Source organism: Lipotes vexillifer, unplaced genomic scaffold, assembly GCF_000442215.2.
Source record: "Lipotes vexillifer unplaced genomic scaffold, Lipotes_vexillifer_v1.1 scaffold1944, whole genome shotgun sequence".
Taxonomy (NCBI): Eukaryota; Metazoa; Chordata; class Mammalia; order Artiodactyla; family Lipotidae; genus Lipotes; species Lipotes vexillifer.
In genome coordinates, this window is record NW_006785277.1 from 109,590 (window position 1) to 124,316 (window position 14,727).

The window sequence follows — 14,727 nt, forward strand, 5'->3', positions numbered from 1 at the left end:
AGGTTTATTCCTAGGTATTTTATTCTTTTTGTTGCAGTGGTAAACGGGAGTGTTTCCTTAGTTTCTCTTTCAGATTTTTCATCCTTAGTGTATAGGAATGCAAGAGATTTCTATGCATTAATTTTGTATCCTGCTACTTTACCAGATTCATTGATTAGCGCTAGTAGTTTTCTGGTAGCATCTTTAGGATTCCCTATGCATAGTATCATGTCATCTGTAAACAGTGACAGTTTTACTTCCTCTTTTCTGATTTGGATTCCTTTTCTTTCTTTTTCGTCTCTGATTGCTGTGGCTAAAACGTCCAAAACTATGTTGAATAATAGTGGTGAGAGTGAGCAGCCTTATCTTGGTCCTGATCTTAGTGGAAATGGTTTCAGTTTTTCACCATTGACAATGATGTTGGCCGTGGGTTTGTCATATATGGCCTTCATTATGTTGAGGTAAGTTCCCTCTGTGCCTACTTTCTGGAGAGTTTTTATCATATATGGGTGTTGAATTTTGTCGAAAGCTTTGTCTGCATCTATTGAGATGATATGGTTTTTCTCCTTCAATTTGTTAATATGGTGTATCACGTTGAATTGCGTATACTGAAGAATCCTTGCATTCCTGGAATAAACCCCACTTGATCGTGGTGTATGATCCATTTAATGTGCTGTTGGATTCTGTTTGCTGGTATTTTGTTGAGGATTTTTGCATCTATGTTCATCAGTGATATTGGCCTGTAGTTTTCTTTCTTTGTGACATCCTTGTCTGGTTTTGGTATCAGGGTGATGGTGGCCTCGTAGAATGAGTGTGGGAGTGTTCCTCCCTCTGCTGTATTCTGGAAGAGTTTGAGAAGGACAAGTGTTAGCTCTTCTGTAATCAGTGGTTCTTTCTTACACATCATGTGAAGTTCATTTCAGTGACCTTTGAACAAGCTGCCCCCCACCCCACCCCAGGACGGAGGCTCTACCCCTACCTCGTGGCTCTCGTGGTGGGAGCGCCCTGTTGCAGGGAAGTCCAGCTCTGCTGTGGGCTGGGTGACCACACCACATGCGGTTACTTCCGCCAGGGCCTCCGACGGTGCCATTGTCAGAACACTTGACTTTTCCACCCCTCCTTCTCCTTGTAGAGAGCCGAGCCTCTGCTGGAAGGAAGAGGGGAGGCGAGACCCCCCACAGGACACCCCTGCATGCTTCCCAGGATTAAGAACCTATCTATGAAGCATCTTATTTCGTGACTGAAGCTCCACGGTCAGTGAGACGTAAATGGCCCCACTTCCCCCCGGCATTCGCTTCATCGTCTCGTTCTCCAGGGATCAGTGGTAAGTCCTTGGACACGGTGCCTCCATGCAGCCAGTGCCCCCTGCCCCCAGTTTCACGATGAAACACACGTGGATGACCAGCCTCCCCATAACTGTTGAATGGTTTATTGGTGGTGGAAGCGGTGACCAGGAACACGGCTGAGTTGTCCATCTTTGGTTCTGGCAGTGACAGACAGACTGAAAACCTTCGAGGTTTTCAGTGCTTTCTGGTCCACTGAAGATAATCCTGGCCCCCACCCACAGAAATATGACCACTGACTGCTGGCAGGATAATAAAATGGCTGTGGGTGAAATAAGTATATTAGCTCTGAGCTTAGTGAGTGGCCTCGCTGGGTCAGGACTTTCAGAGAGAAAATGAAATCTGAACAAGTTACACGCAGATCACTTTCTGTTCTGAGAGCACCTGGTGTGCTCTGAGAATCTTTCTCACAGGAGATTCGTGAATCCCACAGTCCTTGGAGCAGGCGGATGGTGAGGGTGGCGTGCAGAGCTGGGCTGTCTAGTCTCTAACCCACACTCTCAGTGGGTTTTCTCCCCTGCTGATCTCTGTTGGGAAGGAAGAATTGTTCCTCTACCCTCTTAGGTTGAATGATTGGGGGCATGTGAATTAAACTGACAGAAAAACAGATTCACAAGAGAAAAGACAGATTTAACCACATATGTGTGGGAGTTCACAGAAAAACGTGACTCCAGGGGGCCTTAGAATTTGGGGATTGTATACCATCTTAATAGGGGAAGAGGGGCAAGAGAAGGGCAGTTTTTGGAAAACAGGTAACTTTTTGGAAAGGTAAATGTGCCCTTAGGAGACTAGTTGAGAGCTAGGATACTGTTGTGACAATGTCTGTTTAGGTGTGATGTGGGCACATCCCGTTCCTGTCATTCAGACTCGGTCTCTCCTGGCTGCTCCCAGGGGAGGATTTATGACAGCTGAGTTCTTTCTCAGAGGCTCTGCTTTTAGGCAGATAAGAGATTTCAGGACTCACGTGTCTTCTGCTCAAAATAACGTTGATGCTGCAGCAGCGTGTTCTGAATCCCTTCAGCTCCGTCTCACCAGCGCACTCTTGGCCTCCACACCTTTTGCAGCTTCTCAGGCCCAGGCTGGTGGGTGGAGCGCCCACAGGATCTCAGGTGTGACCTCAGACATCTGGCTCTTTCCACAGCAGTTCGCTTGTCAACTCATCTCCCGTCTACTGCTAATCTAGCCACAAGTGGTTCCCTTTTATTTAGCGGGTGTTTATCTTTCCCTTGTTTTGAAACTTTATTTTGATACAATTTCAAACTCACAGAAGGAAATAAGAATGTTACCAGGAGCTCCTGTAGAACTCTTATAATCACAAATTCTATTTCTTTTTTAAGGTTGAGACCTACAGAGATAGAACGGTGCTTCTCACACTTTAGTGTGCATGGGAATCACCCGAAACATGTTAAGATGCAGATTCTGACTCAGTAGATCTGGGTGGTGACTGAGAGTCTTCATTTCCCAGGTGATGCGGTGCTTTGCGTCCATAGACCACACTGTGAGTTGCAAGGAGATAGCATATTTGTCTTCATTTCTATTCCATCTCTACCTCAAACTTGCTCTTTGACCCTTGAAAGGTTATTTAACCTTTCTAGATCTCAGCTTCCTTAGCTGTAAAAGAAGAGAATTAGCTTTTCTTCTAACATTCCTGTGAAGGACATTTTTTATGTTTTTCTACCCAGCATGCGTTGCCTCTTCCTAACAGCACTTTGATTTCCTTTGGGGAATTGACTTCCCTCCTTTGTTTGCAGGTGTGATAGGTAGGTGAGTCTCAGGATTTTCCATCCCGTTATGGTAGCCCCGTGACCTTCCGCCGTAGCCCAGGTCCAGCAGGAGGCAGGAGAGGACCTAAGGTGGGCTATGGGCCTCTCTCTCTTGGGACTTTCCGTCTTGAGTTGAGTGAACGTAGGGCAGAGGGAATGGTGAATCGCCTCTGGTCCAGCCATGGGGGGGCAGGTTCAACTGGCAGACAAATTCTTAACATTTGTCCTCATTTGCTTCTCCCCCTACTTTCTCTCATCTGTGTGTGTGTGTGTGTGTGTGTGTGTAGATGTACATATACACACACACATTTTTTCCTGAACCATTTGAAAGCAAGTTAAAGACATTTATGCCCTTTTATTTCTAAATACATCACTGTGTGCTTCCTGTGAACAAGACATTTTCATATAACTGCACACAAAGATCAAAACAAGCAAGTTTAACACAGATATAATGCTATTATCTAATCCACAGTCCATACTCAAAATTATATCAAATGTCCAATAATGTCTTTTATAGATTTTTTTTCCCTGGGCCAGGATGTCTTCTGGGGCCACACTTTGCATTTAGTTGCCCTGTGGGTTTAGTCTCCTTTAATTTGGAACTGTTTCTTGGCCTTCCTTTGTCTTTCATGAGCTTGCCATTTCTGAAGGATACAAGCCATTTATTTTATAGACTGTCCCTTGTTTTGTGTGTGTGTGTCTGGCATTTCTTCGTGGTTAGATTCAGATTATGCATCTTTGTCAGGAATAACACAGAAGAGAGACAGCTTCTCGCTGATGGGAAAGGAGTTACGAATATTGGTGGTGGGGGGAGGAGGGACAGAATGAACCATGTGGTGTTGGGTTGGAATTAAAGATATCAAGAAGAGCTGTGTGTGTGATGTGTGTATATGTAGTGTGTGTGTGTGTGTGTGTGTGTGTGTGTGTGTGTTGTGTATGTATGGGGGGGGTCGTGTGTGCGTGTATGTAAAATGCCCTCTCTTTGCCCGCTGAGGGGCCCTGGGAACAGTAACACCCCGGCAGCAGTGAGCACACCCGGTGCTGGATCTCAGTTTCTCTGTAACGTTTTCCACTGAAGGAGCCAGTCAGGCATCCTTGGAGGCTGGGTCAGCACTGGGCAGGGAAAGTGAGATGAGCCTGGAATATCTTGTGCCAAAAAATAAGAAAGTGCTTAAAAATGAAGGGGCGCTCACTGGCCCAATCTGGGATGAGATTTGAAATAAATTATATCAGTAATGGATTATAGCCCATTGAATAAAACAAGAATCCAGTGAGTCCATTCTGCTATAACTAAATGATGCATAAATGGGAGGAAGGAAAGCTCTTTCCCACAGTAGAATGCCAGCCACTAAGTAGAGCGGGAGTGTCCAAGCTGGAACATCGCCATCTGAAACCATCTGAGCTGCTTGGTTTAGGCAAGGATCATCAATGGACACACATGACGGGGGGAAGGTTGGAGGAACAGGATATCTATGTAACCTCAAAGTACGTACCCACAAACTCCTTATTGACTACTAGAGGGAAAAACTGTAGCTTCTCTGAGGGGCGACCACGCAGAAAGCCCCTAAACCAAGCGGTCAGTGATAACATTACTGACATCGTGGCCCTCCTTTAGGGTGCTCTGGAGAGACACAGTATGCCTCGTTTCCTTGTTCCTAAATTAGGGGTGTCTTCTTACTAATTTCTGTGCCAAACGATACTGTTCAGTAACTCTCGTCTAAAGAACTTTTTACTTATTTGCATATGACCGAGATAAATAACACTCAAATAAGGAAACGATATTCTCCCTTGAGTCTCTGAATTGTCTGGGAATGCCTGCGGCATTCTAGAACATTGCTGAGGAAGCTTTGAAGGTGCCTTGCTGAGATAGGCTTTTTTTGCTAGAAACTTGGGGTTAACCCAAACACTATTCTTGTAGTATTGGTGGATACAGAGAATGCTATCTATTGTTACAGAAAGTAAGTGGAACACTGATGAAGTAAAGGTTTAAATAATTCATTTTTAATTGTATTTGCTTAATATTCATAAGCCTAAATGTAACACAAAGCAGAAATTAAAGTATCGGATTATATTCGTTTCCTGGGGCTGCTATAACAAGTCCACAAACTGGGTGGCTTAAAAGAACAGAAATTGGGGCTGCCCTGGTGGCGCAGTGGTTGAGAGTCCGCCTGCCGATGCAGGGGACACGGGTTCGTGCCCCGGTCCGGGAGGATCCCACGTGCCGCGGAGTGGCTGGGCCCGTGAGCCGTGGCCGCTGAGCCTGCGCATCCGGAGCCTGTGCTCCGCAACGGGAGAGGCCGCAGCAGTGAGAGGCCCGCGTACCGCAAAAAAAAAAAAAAAAACAGAAATTAATTTTCTCATGGTTCTGGAAGGCAGACGTCTGAGATCAAGGTGTCGGTAGGGCCGTACTCCCACGTAAGGCTCAAGGGAAGCACGCTTCTGCGCCTTTTCCCGTTTCTGGCGGCTGCCGGCGGCCCTAGTTTTCCCTTGACCAGCTCTACCTGCATCACCACGTGGCCTTCCTCCCTGTCTGTCTCTGTGTCTCCCCCTGGCCTTTTATAAGGACACGGAACTGGATTTAGGATCTTAGTGGATTTTAGGTCGTACGTGAGTTAAGTATGACCTCAACGTAACTAATTACATCTGCAAGACCCAATTTCCAAATGAGGCCACCTTCTAAGATTTATGGTGGACATCAATTTTGGGGGGGACAGTATTCAACCCACTGCAAGATGGATAAAAGGAAACAAATATTATCCAAAGTCCTTGCTTCACAAGTGATAAAGGAGGAAGGTGGATGAGGACAGAATTACAAAACGGGAAAGGACTTCTGGAGGATTGCTGAATCCCCATAACCCAGGATAACCCTGCAGAAGTAAAAAGTCTGCTCGCTCGCCAGGACGGGGGTATTGCCATGGCCGCTAGGAAGGCACCAGCCCCACAGTGGTTTAAAAGTGACCAGTGGGGCTGTGTTTAGGCCTTCCAGAAGTGGAAAGCTCAGCCTCTAGCTGCTGGGTCTTCCCCTCTCCTCAAATCCTACGTAATAAGATGAGGAAAGAAAGAGGAAGGATTTGAAAGCAGAGGGAATAGAGTTGGCCTCTGCTACTGGCGAAATGAAAGATTGGGTTCGTCTTTAGGAGACATACATTCTGTGCGTGTCTAGGAAACTCCCGGTTTGCAGGGTAGGCTGACCTTTTGCCCTGACTCTGCAGAGCGGGTTCCCTCCGAGAACCCTGCTAACCGGCAGGCCGGTACTCTTCCCAAAGGGCCTGATTCATCAAGGTGTTTCACCTCCACCCAAAAGTGAACCGAAAATGTCTGGAGGTGAGTTCTCCACTCTGTAGCCCTCCGTGTGCTCGGGGCTTCCGTGGCTGTGCTCCAGCGTGTGGCATCGCCCAGCACGGGGCGGTCATGGGAACGGCTTCCGCCCCTGCAGGCTCTGGGCAGGTGAGCATCCCATGCAAGACCACCCGCTAGACAAGAAGGCGAGGGCCTGGGAATGGCCGCTGGGTTCCAATAACCTGGACAGCTTGACAGCCTAGGAATGAATGCAGGTGTGTTAGGGCCCCAGGGGCCTTCAGACCTGATCGAGGCATATGGACGAGCTCGTTATTTCGAGGTTTATTTATTCTATTTAATAGATACATTAAATGCACTTAATAAAACTAGAATATTTATAAGTGGAATGTTCTGGGTGGAGAGCGGAGACCATGAACCTGAGGCCCGTTTTCTTTTTAAATTTATTTATTTAATTTATTTTATTTTTGGCTGTGTTGGGTCTTTGTTGCTGTGCATGGGCTTTCTCTAGTTGCGACGAGTGGGGGCTACTCTTCGTTGTGGTGCGTGGGCTTCTCATTGCAGTGGCTTCTCTTGTTGCGGAGCATGGGCTCTAGGCACGCGGGCTTCAGTAGTTGTGGCATGAGGGCTCAGTAGTTGTGGCTTGCGGGCTCTAGAGCACAGGCTCAGTAGTTGTGGCGCACGGGCTCTGTTGCTCCGCGGCATGTGGGATCTTCCCGGACCAGGGCTCAAACCCGTGTCGCTGCATTGGCAGGTGGATTCTTAACCACTGCGCCACCAGGGAAGCCCCCCCAAGGCCCATTTAAGTAGACCTGCTCTTTCCAAATCCTTGTGAGCTGGGTGATGATGAAATTCAGAGTTTCCTGGCCGATGGCACACCTGTAAGCTGGTTGTATGTAGCATCCTTGAGGGCTCCAAATCCTCTCAGACTCTGATTTGGGAGGGGCTGGAGGTAACTCAGACTGAGAATATTTTCTTACTCCTTGTGGAGATGGGAAAAAGGAGCTCTGTACTCAGATGGGGGCCAATTGGGGTCCCCCACAGTCCACACTAGCCCTAGCAAGTGGGCATCAAGCAACCAGTGAGTCTAGCTATGGACTGGAAATTCGGGTGTTGAAAGTTCCACTGGTCTAGAACCTTCATAAGCTGGTGCAGAGGAGCAGGGGGTGGGATGCGGAGAGCTTCCAGCAAGGAATTGAGAAACCTCCACCCCCTACCAAAACGGGTAACTTTCAGAAACACAAGGACAAAAGCCTAGACTTTTGTCACAGGTCCACTGTACTTGCACAGTCAGTGTTCTTTGCGATAGACGACACACTCACTTGGTTATAGTTTCACTTTTTTCCTACCTGCTCATTGGCAGGGGCTCGAAGAGCAAAGAATCCTAGGAAAACCATCAGTAAATGTTTCCTTGATGAAGTCAGTGTGGTGTGCCCTCGCTAAGCACAGGTGTTCCAGAGGTTTGACAGTTTGAGTCCCACAGTACTACCAAGCCTTTTTTCCCACCTGAAATATGACCTTTTGTTAAAAAGCTGGCAATATTTATTTGACTCCTGCCTTTTCTGGTGGCCAGGGAGCCAGACACCCTCAGGAGTCTTCGTGTTAGTCCAGAAAGCTACCCTTGAGAAGTAAATCACAACATTGGAAATGTGGGTGAGAGACAGGAGGAAGGTCCTCTCCTCATCGAGGGCCTTGAATGAGCCGCCTCCCCGTGGGCCGTGGCCCCCCTGAAGCCCCTGTCTGTTCTGTCGGCCCGGCCTCCACCTTGGGTCATTATGGGTTTAAGCCGGCACGCAGTTGGAAGGTCATTGGCCTTTCCAGACCAGAACAGGACGGGTTCTTCAGGGTTAGGGGCCGCAAGGACTTTTTCCTCCTGACCCGTTGTCTTCCCCGAAGGGCCGCTTTTCTATAGGGTGGTTCAAACATTTAGAATCACATTTAGACCTGAATGAACTTTCATCTTCTTGCTAAAGTATCTTCTTGTCTGTAGTCTCCATACACCTCAGCACTTCCTCTCGAACTGCTTTTCTCATAAACCAAGCACAGCAGCAGGGCTTTGGGCCAATAGTTTTTATGCCATTGGCCTTATTCATAGCCTGTCAGCTATGAATAACTGAGTTGTCAGCTATGAACAACTGAGTTGTTCTCACTGAGGCTGGTGAAATAGTTATATTTCTGCCTTGCTGTGTCCTTCTAAAAAGTAAAAAATAAATATGATCTTAAATGCCCAGGGTAGCAGGCTTATAAGTCGCTTGCAGTTGATTCTGTTACAAACTAAATCATCATTCTTTTTGTCTGCTTTGTAAACCCATGTGTACATCTGTGTCCCAGGTTTCTCTTTGATTCGTTTTTCTCATGATGGTTTAAATAGTTTCGATTAACAAAGTAAAAGTGGCACATTTTAAAAATATTGTAGTGGTGTTATAAACAGGATTGAACTTTGATGTAGGACTGAGTAAAAAACATAGAGCATAAGGAAATTTAAGAATACCGTTGTAATGGATTCTTCATGCACCTTTTTTTAAAATTGAAATATGGTTGATTTACAACGTTGTGTTTAATTTCTGCTGTACAGCAAAGTGATACGTGTATATGTTCGTTTTATATATATATATGTTCGTTTTCATATTCTTTTCCATTATGGATTATCACAGGATATTGACTGTAGTTCCCTGTGCTCTACAGGAGGACCTTGTTGTCTATCCATTCTCTATGTAGTGGTTTGCATCTGCTAATCCCAAACTCCCAATCCTTCCCTCCCCCTCCCCCTCCCCCTCCCACTACCAAGGAGGTGTCAGTACCCATGGTGACCTCAGAAAGCTATGTATCAAACCCTCCCCCTTGGCGACCACAAGTCTGTTCTCTATGTCTGTGAGTCTGTTTCTGTTTTGCAGATAGGTTCATTTGTATCGTATTTTAGATTCCACATATAAGTGATATCATATGATATTTGTTCTCTTTCTGACTTACTTCACTTCGTATGATAATCTCTAGGCCCATCCATGTTGCTGCAAATGGCATTATTACATTCTAGCTTATGGATGAGTAATATTCCATTGCATATATGTACCACATCTTGTTTATCCATTCATCTGTCGATGGACGTTGAGGCTGTTTCCATGTCTTGGCTATTGTAACTAGTGCTGCTATGAACAAACATAAGGTGCATGTATCTTTTCAAATTACGGTTTTGTCTGGGTGTATGCCCAGGAGTGGGGTTGCTGGATCATATAGCATCTTAGATTATTTTATGTCATCCCTTCCACTGTTTTGTGTTTCAGGTACAGAGCCTTCATTTTTATTTTGACATTTTTGCTGTATGCAAGTTTTCACTTATCTCGAAAGCCTATCAGCATAGTTAAGGTAAGAAATCATTAAAAGCACTCAATGTCATTTCCTGCCTGTAATCTCTGTAAGGAGCTAGTAAGCCGGTTGGGGGGAAGGGGAGTTTGGGGGAGAGCAGTAAGATAAATGGAGAAAATGGATTGTTGAGAAGCAAGGTATTTTGCTGCTTTGGTTTCTAGTTTCTCTTTTCTGAAATTAATAGCTTTAAAATGGTTTTAGGATTTATAATTTCAGAGGTAGTATACTTTTGGTTATATTCATTGACTGTTCCAGAATTCTAAAGCTTAATTAAATATCTGTTCTGTTTTGTGTGAACTTTCCCTCCGAATATATCCAGCCTAAAAATGTTCCCCAAATTGCTTCTGCGGTCATTAGGCTTTGATCCTAAGTCTGGCAGTGGTGGTGTTTCTCCATTATTCTTAGAACACTGAGTTTCTGTGTGAGTGATGGGTGGGCAGGAAGTTATTAAGCAGGCATTTCACTCGACTTGGGGAAAAGAAGATTAAAGGAGACAGTCCTACGTAGTAGCCAGTTGTATAGCCAGTTGTAACCTGGGAAAAAGCAGAGTAGTTTTCTTACCCACACTGGAATGACATCATTTTGCCTGCAGACTGTCAACTGGCTTGAATGGCTGCTGAGCCTTTATTATAGAAGGGACGAGGAAACGGTCCAGGGCCAAAGGTAGTTCATTTACAGCCCGACTGCCCCTCCCTCACTTTCTCCTCATTGGCCGGGATGCAGGTCCAGGACTGTGATTCCATTGACCTTTGTAGTCCTGCCTCCTCTGCTCCCCGGGTCGGGGGTAGGAGGGGCCGACTGCTGGACAGCTGTCGTCTCGGGCTCCCGGCCGGTGACAGAGGCAGTGCCGAGGCTGTTGCTTCTCTGGACGGTTCTGTGTTCGCCGGTCTCCAGCAACTCCCAGTGGGCGTGAAACATCATCCATCTACTCCAAGGATCCTAAAATTCCTCCTTGACCCCTAGTAAGCAGGAATTTCCCCGGCCCTTCAAGTCGCTCGCAAACTTCTCCCTTTTTTGATGTACGAAGTTTGAATAACTATGGCAATCTTTGCAGACCTTTTATAATGCAGTTTTCAAAACAGAGAAAAGGATGGGACAGGAGAGGGTGGGCCTTCATCCACTTGACCAGTGTCTCTAATATCAGTACCAAGGACCAACCCGCCCCTGTCAACTTAAATGCTACTAATTCCTGTCCTCCTGGTTAGGGAAATAACACATATGGCTCAAGAGAAAGGCAAGTTATGAAAAGAGAAGAGACCGTGGAAGGGACCTTAGAGAGTGCCTAGAACTGAAGGAGCCAGCGGGGTCAGGAGCCTTCCTGCGGCTCCGATGGATCCTGCAAGGCCGGGCGAGGATCCTGGGGCCAGTCCTGGCCTGTTGGGGGCGTCACGGTGTAGCAGCAGCCTGACAGGCGCAGGGCCCGTGTCGGGACCGAGGCAGCATGCTGGGGGGGCGGGGGGCTGGCCACTGGAGGGTCTCCTTCTGGTGGCCACGAGGGTCCCCATTTAGCCAGGAAGGGATGCGGCATTGTTCCAGGCCACTCTCGCAGCTTCCCCGTCGGGGGCTTGGGGCTTAGTGATGAGGGGTCCGGCTCTTAGTTAAGTTTTCATCAGTTACGGCGACTGCCACTGGCTGAGCCCCGTGCCTGACAAGGTGCACGCCTCCCTTATTTAATCTCATCGTCACGGCAGTCCTGTGGGTGTCCTTTTGAGGAAACTGAGACTCAGGAGCCTAATTCCTCTGTGCAGGCCAGGGCCACCTCAGGTGAATTCCACGGGGTCCGGCTGACTCCAGGGTCCCTGCCCTTACCCTCCCTGCCACAGGGTCTCTAGGGCAGGTGTAAGAAGCTGGGTACAGTCGCAGCATCACACCCAGATTTTCTTCAACATGCAGATAGTCTGACTTAGCACCTTAGACGTGCCTGGATGTGGATTGGCCTAACGCAGAAGCCCGGGGCGTCTTTGCCTTCTGAGATAGATAAGATGTCAAACTACATATGATAACTTACTTTGCAATGCCTTATGCTGTATTTAGCTCCTCTTATTTATAAAACTAGAAGTAGTAATGGTGCTGTTGACCCAAGGAACAGCCTGAATGATCTGTAACCTATATTTATTAGCACATTGTGAGCAAAACAAAATTAAAATATATTTGCGTACCTGGAATTGATCACCAGGGGCGATGAATCATAAAATGATTCATATTCTTTAATGTCACTTACAGGGACGTGACATGTGGTGGCATGAGGCTACTCTGTTTAGACTTAGTTTAACCACTGATGAAACCTTTCATTTTTCTCTGATTTTAGTATATAGCAAAAAGGAAAAATAAGTGATAGTGATGAAAACAGGGCTGGGAGGAGGTGGGGTTACAACCCCGCTCTCTTCTGAGAGCTGCTCCAGTGCTAGCCCTGCCTCTTAACTGGAGGCCGATGGACAGGTGGAGCCTGCACGCTGCCCGAGGGACACTCTGGAGGGGCTCTTCCCTGGCCCCCCACCCCCGGGCTGGGCCAGAACAAAAGCCTGAAAGCAGAGGGTTCTCAGGGAGAGCCTGAGCTGCAGGGGATCCAAGGTCCCCGAGGGGAGCCGTCACATTGACCGGTCTGAGTGTGAATGTCCAGTCCTCTCTGCACACACGGGACCCAGGAAAAGAAAGCCGTGAAATCCTCAGCGGCGGACAGAAAGGCTGGAAGTGCGTACCTTGGCTTTGGGTGGGAAACTTGCAATCTGGAAAGTTCTACCATTCCCAGTATTCGAATTTAAATGGGACACAACTCCATTGAAAATCTCAGCAATGTCTTTTTTAACTGAATAAAATAATCTTAGAGTTTATGTGAAAAGAATGACCAAGAATTAATTACCAAGGAACACATGGAAAAGGGAACATTTTTTTAAGCCACTATAATCAAATTATTATGGTATTGCATGAGGATAGACAAAGAGGCCAGTAGAAAAGTACAGAAAATACTGTGGAAACATACGGTAGAATGGCTGACAGAGGTGATGGGAAAAGTATAGTTCATCCAATAAATGGTGTTGACACAACTGCAGATTCATCTGGAAGAAATAAAGTTGAACCCCTATCTTATAAAGAATAGATGGATGGATTAAAGATTTAAATGTTAAAAAATAAAAAGTAAAAATCCAAGAACAAGATGATGTCCCTCTTAGGGGTATGAAGTTGGGAAATCCAAAGGAACGATGGATGGAGGGGCTGAAGAGGCAGTTCACAGACAAGGGATATACCACTTGATACCCACAAAGTGGCCAAACATCTAAAAGAGTAATAGCCCCTGTTGCTGGCAGTGATGGCGGGAGAGGACTTTCAGGTACGGGTGATAGAGATGTGAAGTGTTACGGCCTTTCGGAAAGCATCTGGGTAACACCTGTTGAAATTAAAAATGCTTGTCCTTCAGTCCTGCTTCTGGGAATCTTGTCCATAAAAATGAAAGCGCCAGCACTTAGGAATATTTGCATAAGCATCTTTTTTGTAGCATTGTCTGCAATTTTTTTTTTAAAGGAAAGAAAATAAAACGTGGCTATTATGTGAACTTAATCAGCAGCTGAAAGTTTGAATAAATTATGGCACATCCATATTCTGATATGTGCAACTACTTAAAAGAATTAATTGGAGCCAAACCAGTTGACTCAGAAAGATTCCCAGCAGGTATTTTTGAGCCAGAAGAGTCAAGGTGGCCATAAGTCCATGTAGAATGATCCCATTTAAAAAAAAAAGACAGTGACCCAAAAGCTTCCCTATGTATTTCTGTACACCTTTGTGAGTGGGTGTACCTTTGCAATATGCAGGTGTGTGTCTGGTCCATTTTCACATGGCTCCTGTGAACTGACCACCTCCTGGGTGCTGGGGCCCAGGTTGTTTGTTCTTCCTGTTTTGAGTGCTGTCTCATCCACTCTTGCTGCTGTAACAAAATACCATCGACTGGGTGGCTGTAGACAGCAGACATTTGTTGCTCACAGTTCTGAAGGCTGGACGTCCCAGATCAGGGTGGGTGCAGCACGGTCAGTTTCTGGTGAGGGCCCTCTTCCAGCTTGCAGACGGCCGCCTCCTTGTAGCTTCACTTGGTGGAAGGTTGAGGAGCTCTCTGGGGTCCGTTTAAAAGAGCACTAATCCCATTCATGAGGGCTCCACCCTCATGACCTAATCACCTGCTAAAGGCCCTACCTCCTAGTACCATCACCTCAGGGGTTAGCTTTCAACACATGAATTTGGTGGGAAGACCAGCATTCAGAGCATAGCAGGCACCAGAGCTTTCATTTCGCTTCTAGGACTTCTTTTGCTTAATGCTTTGGAGAGTTCTTTTAACCCAGAGCTTTATAAAAGGAGTCTAAAGGACTAGTTAAAATAAATGGACCCACACAACCTAATGAACCCTAGAAAATTTACTAAACATATACACTCTGTATAGATTATGTACACACTCACAGGGACACACGCGTTCACGTGCGTGTGCACACACGACACTCTGTGTGCCGTTCAGAGGTGAAGTGAAGCTGACACAACCCCCCTCCCCCTGATGAGGCCCGAATCCCCAGCTCTCAGTCTCCTGCGCCTCTCCCTGTCACCTCTCAGCATCTTCTGGACCCCTTCCCCATTCCCACAGGCAATGAGCAGCTCGCTGAAGCCTTGGCCAGAGAACCGAAGAGCCCATGTTTTTGGAATGAACGAGCGAATAAAGAGTTTCTCAGGGTGAAGCTGCTCAAGTTCAGAGTTTAGCGTGTAGTCTTCATTAATGTACATTTATATAAATACATTGGTGCCTAAGTGACTGCACGGGCCGGTGTGTGTGGAGCTTACGGGGAACATGTCTGCTGCAGCTCCAGCTGCCCAGTGCTGGGGGTGGAGGGCACTAGAGAGGGGATCTGTAGATGGGAGGTAAGTGCACACCCCCGTGTCTGCCCCTCCCCGCCACATGGTGCTTCGTGACGTCATGGCTGTTTTCTGCATCCTTCCATCATGTCCAC

At 46.7% G+C, this 14,727-nt stretch overlaps 1 protein-coding gene across 1 annotated transcript in view; it reads left to right on the top strand.

The window, feature by feature from the left end:
- The first annotated feature begins 1,247 nt into the window (after nucleotides 1–1,247).
- Nucleotides 1,248–14,727, top strand: part of SLC37A1 (solute carrier family 37 member 1) — a 55,125-nt gene continuing 41,645 nt past the window's right edge. The window contains exons 1-2 of the mRNA XM_007457358.1: nucleotides 1,248–1,303; nucleotides 9,664–9,745. Coding sequence (XP_007457420.1) covers nucleotides 1,248–1,303; nucleotides 9,664–9,745 — 138 coding nt within the window. The remainder of the gene's footprint in view (nucleotides 1,304–9,663; nucleotides 9,746–14,727) is intronic.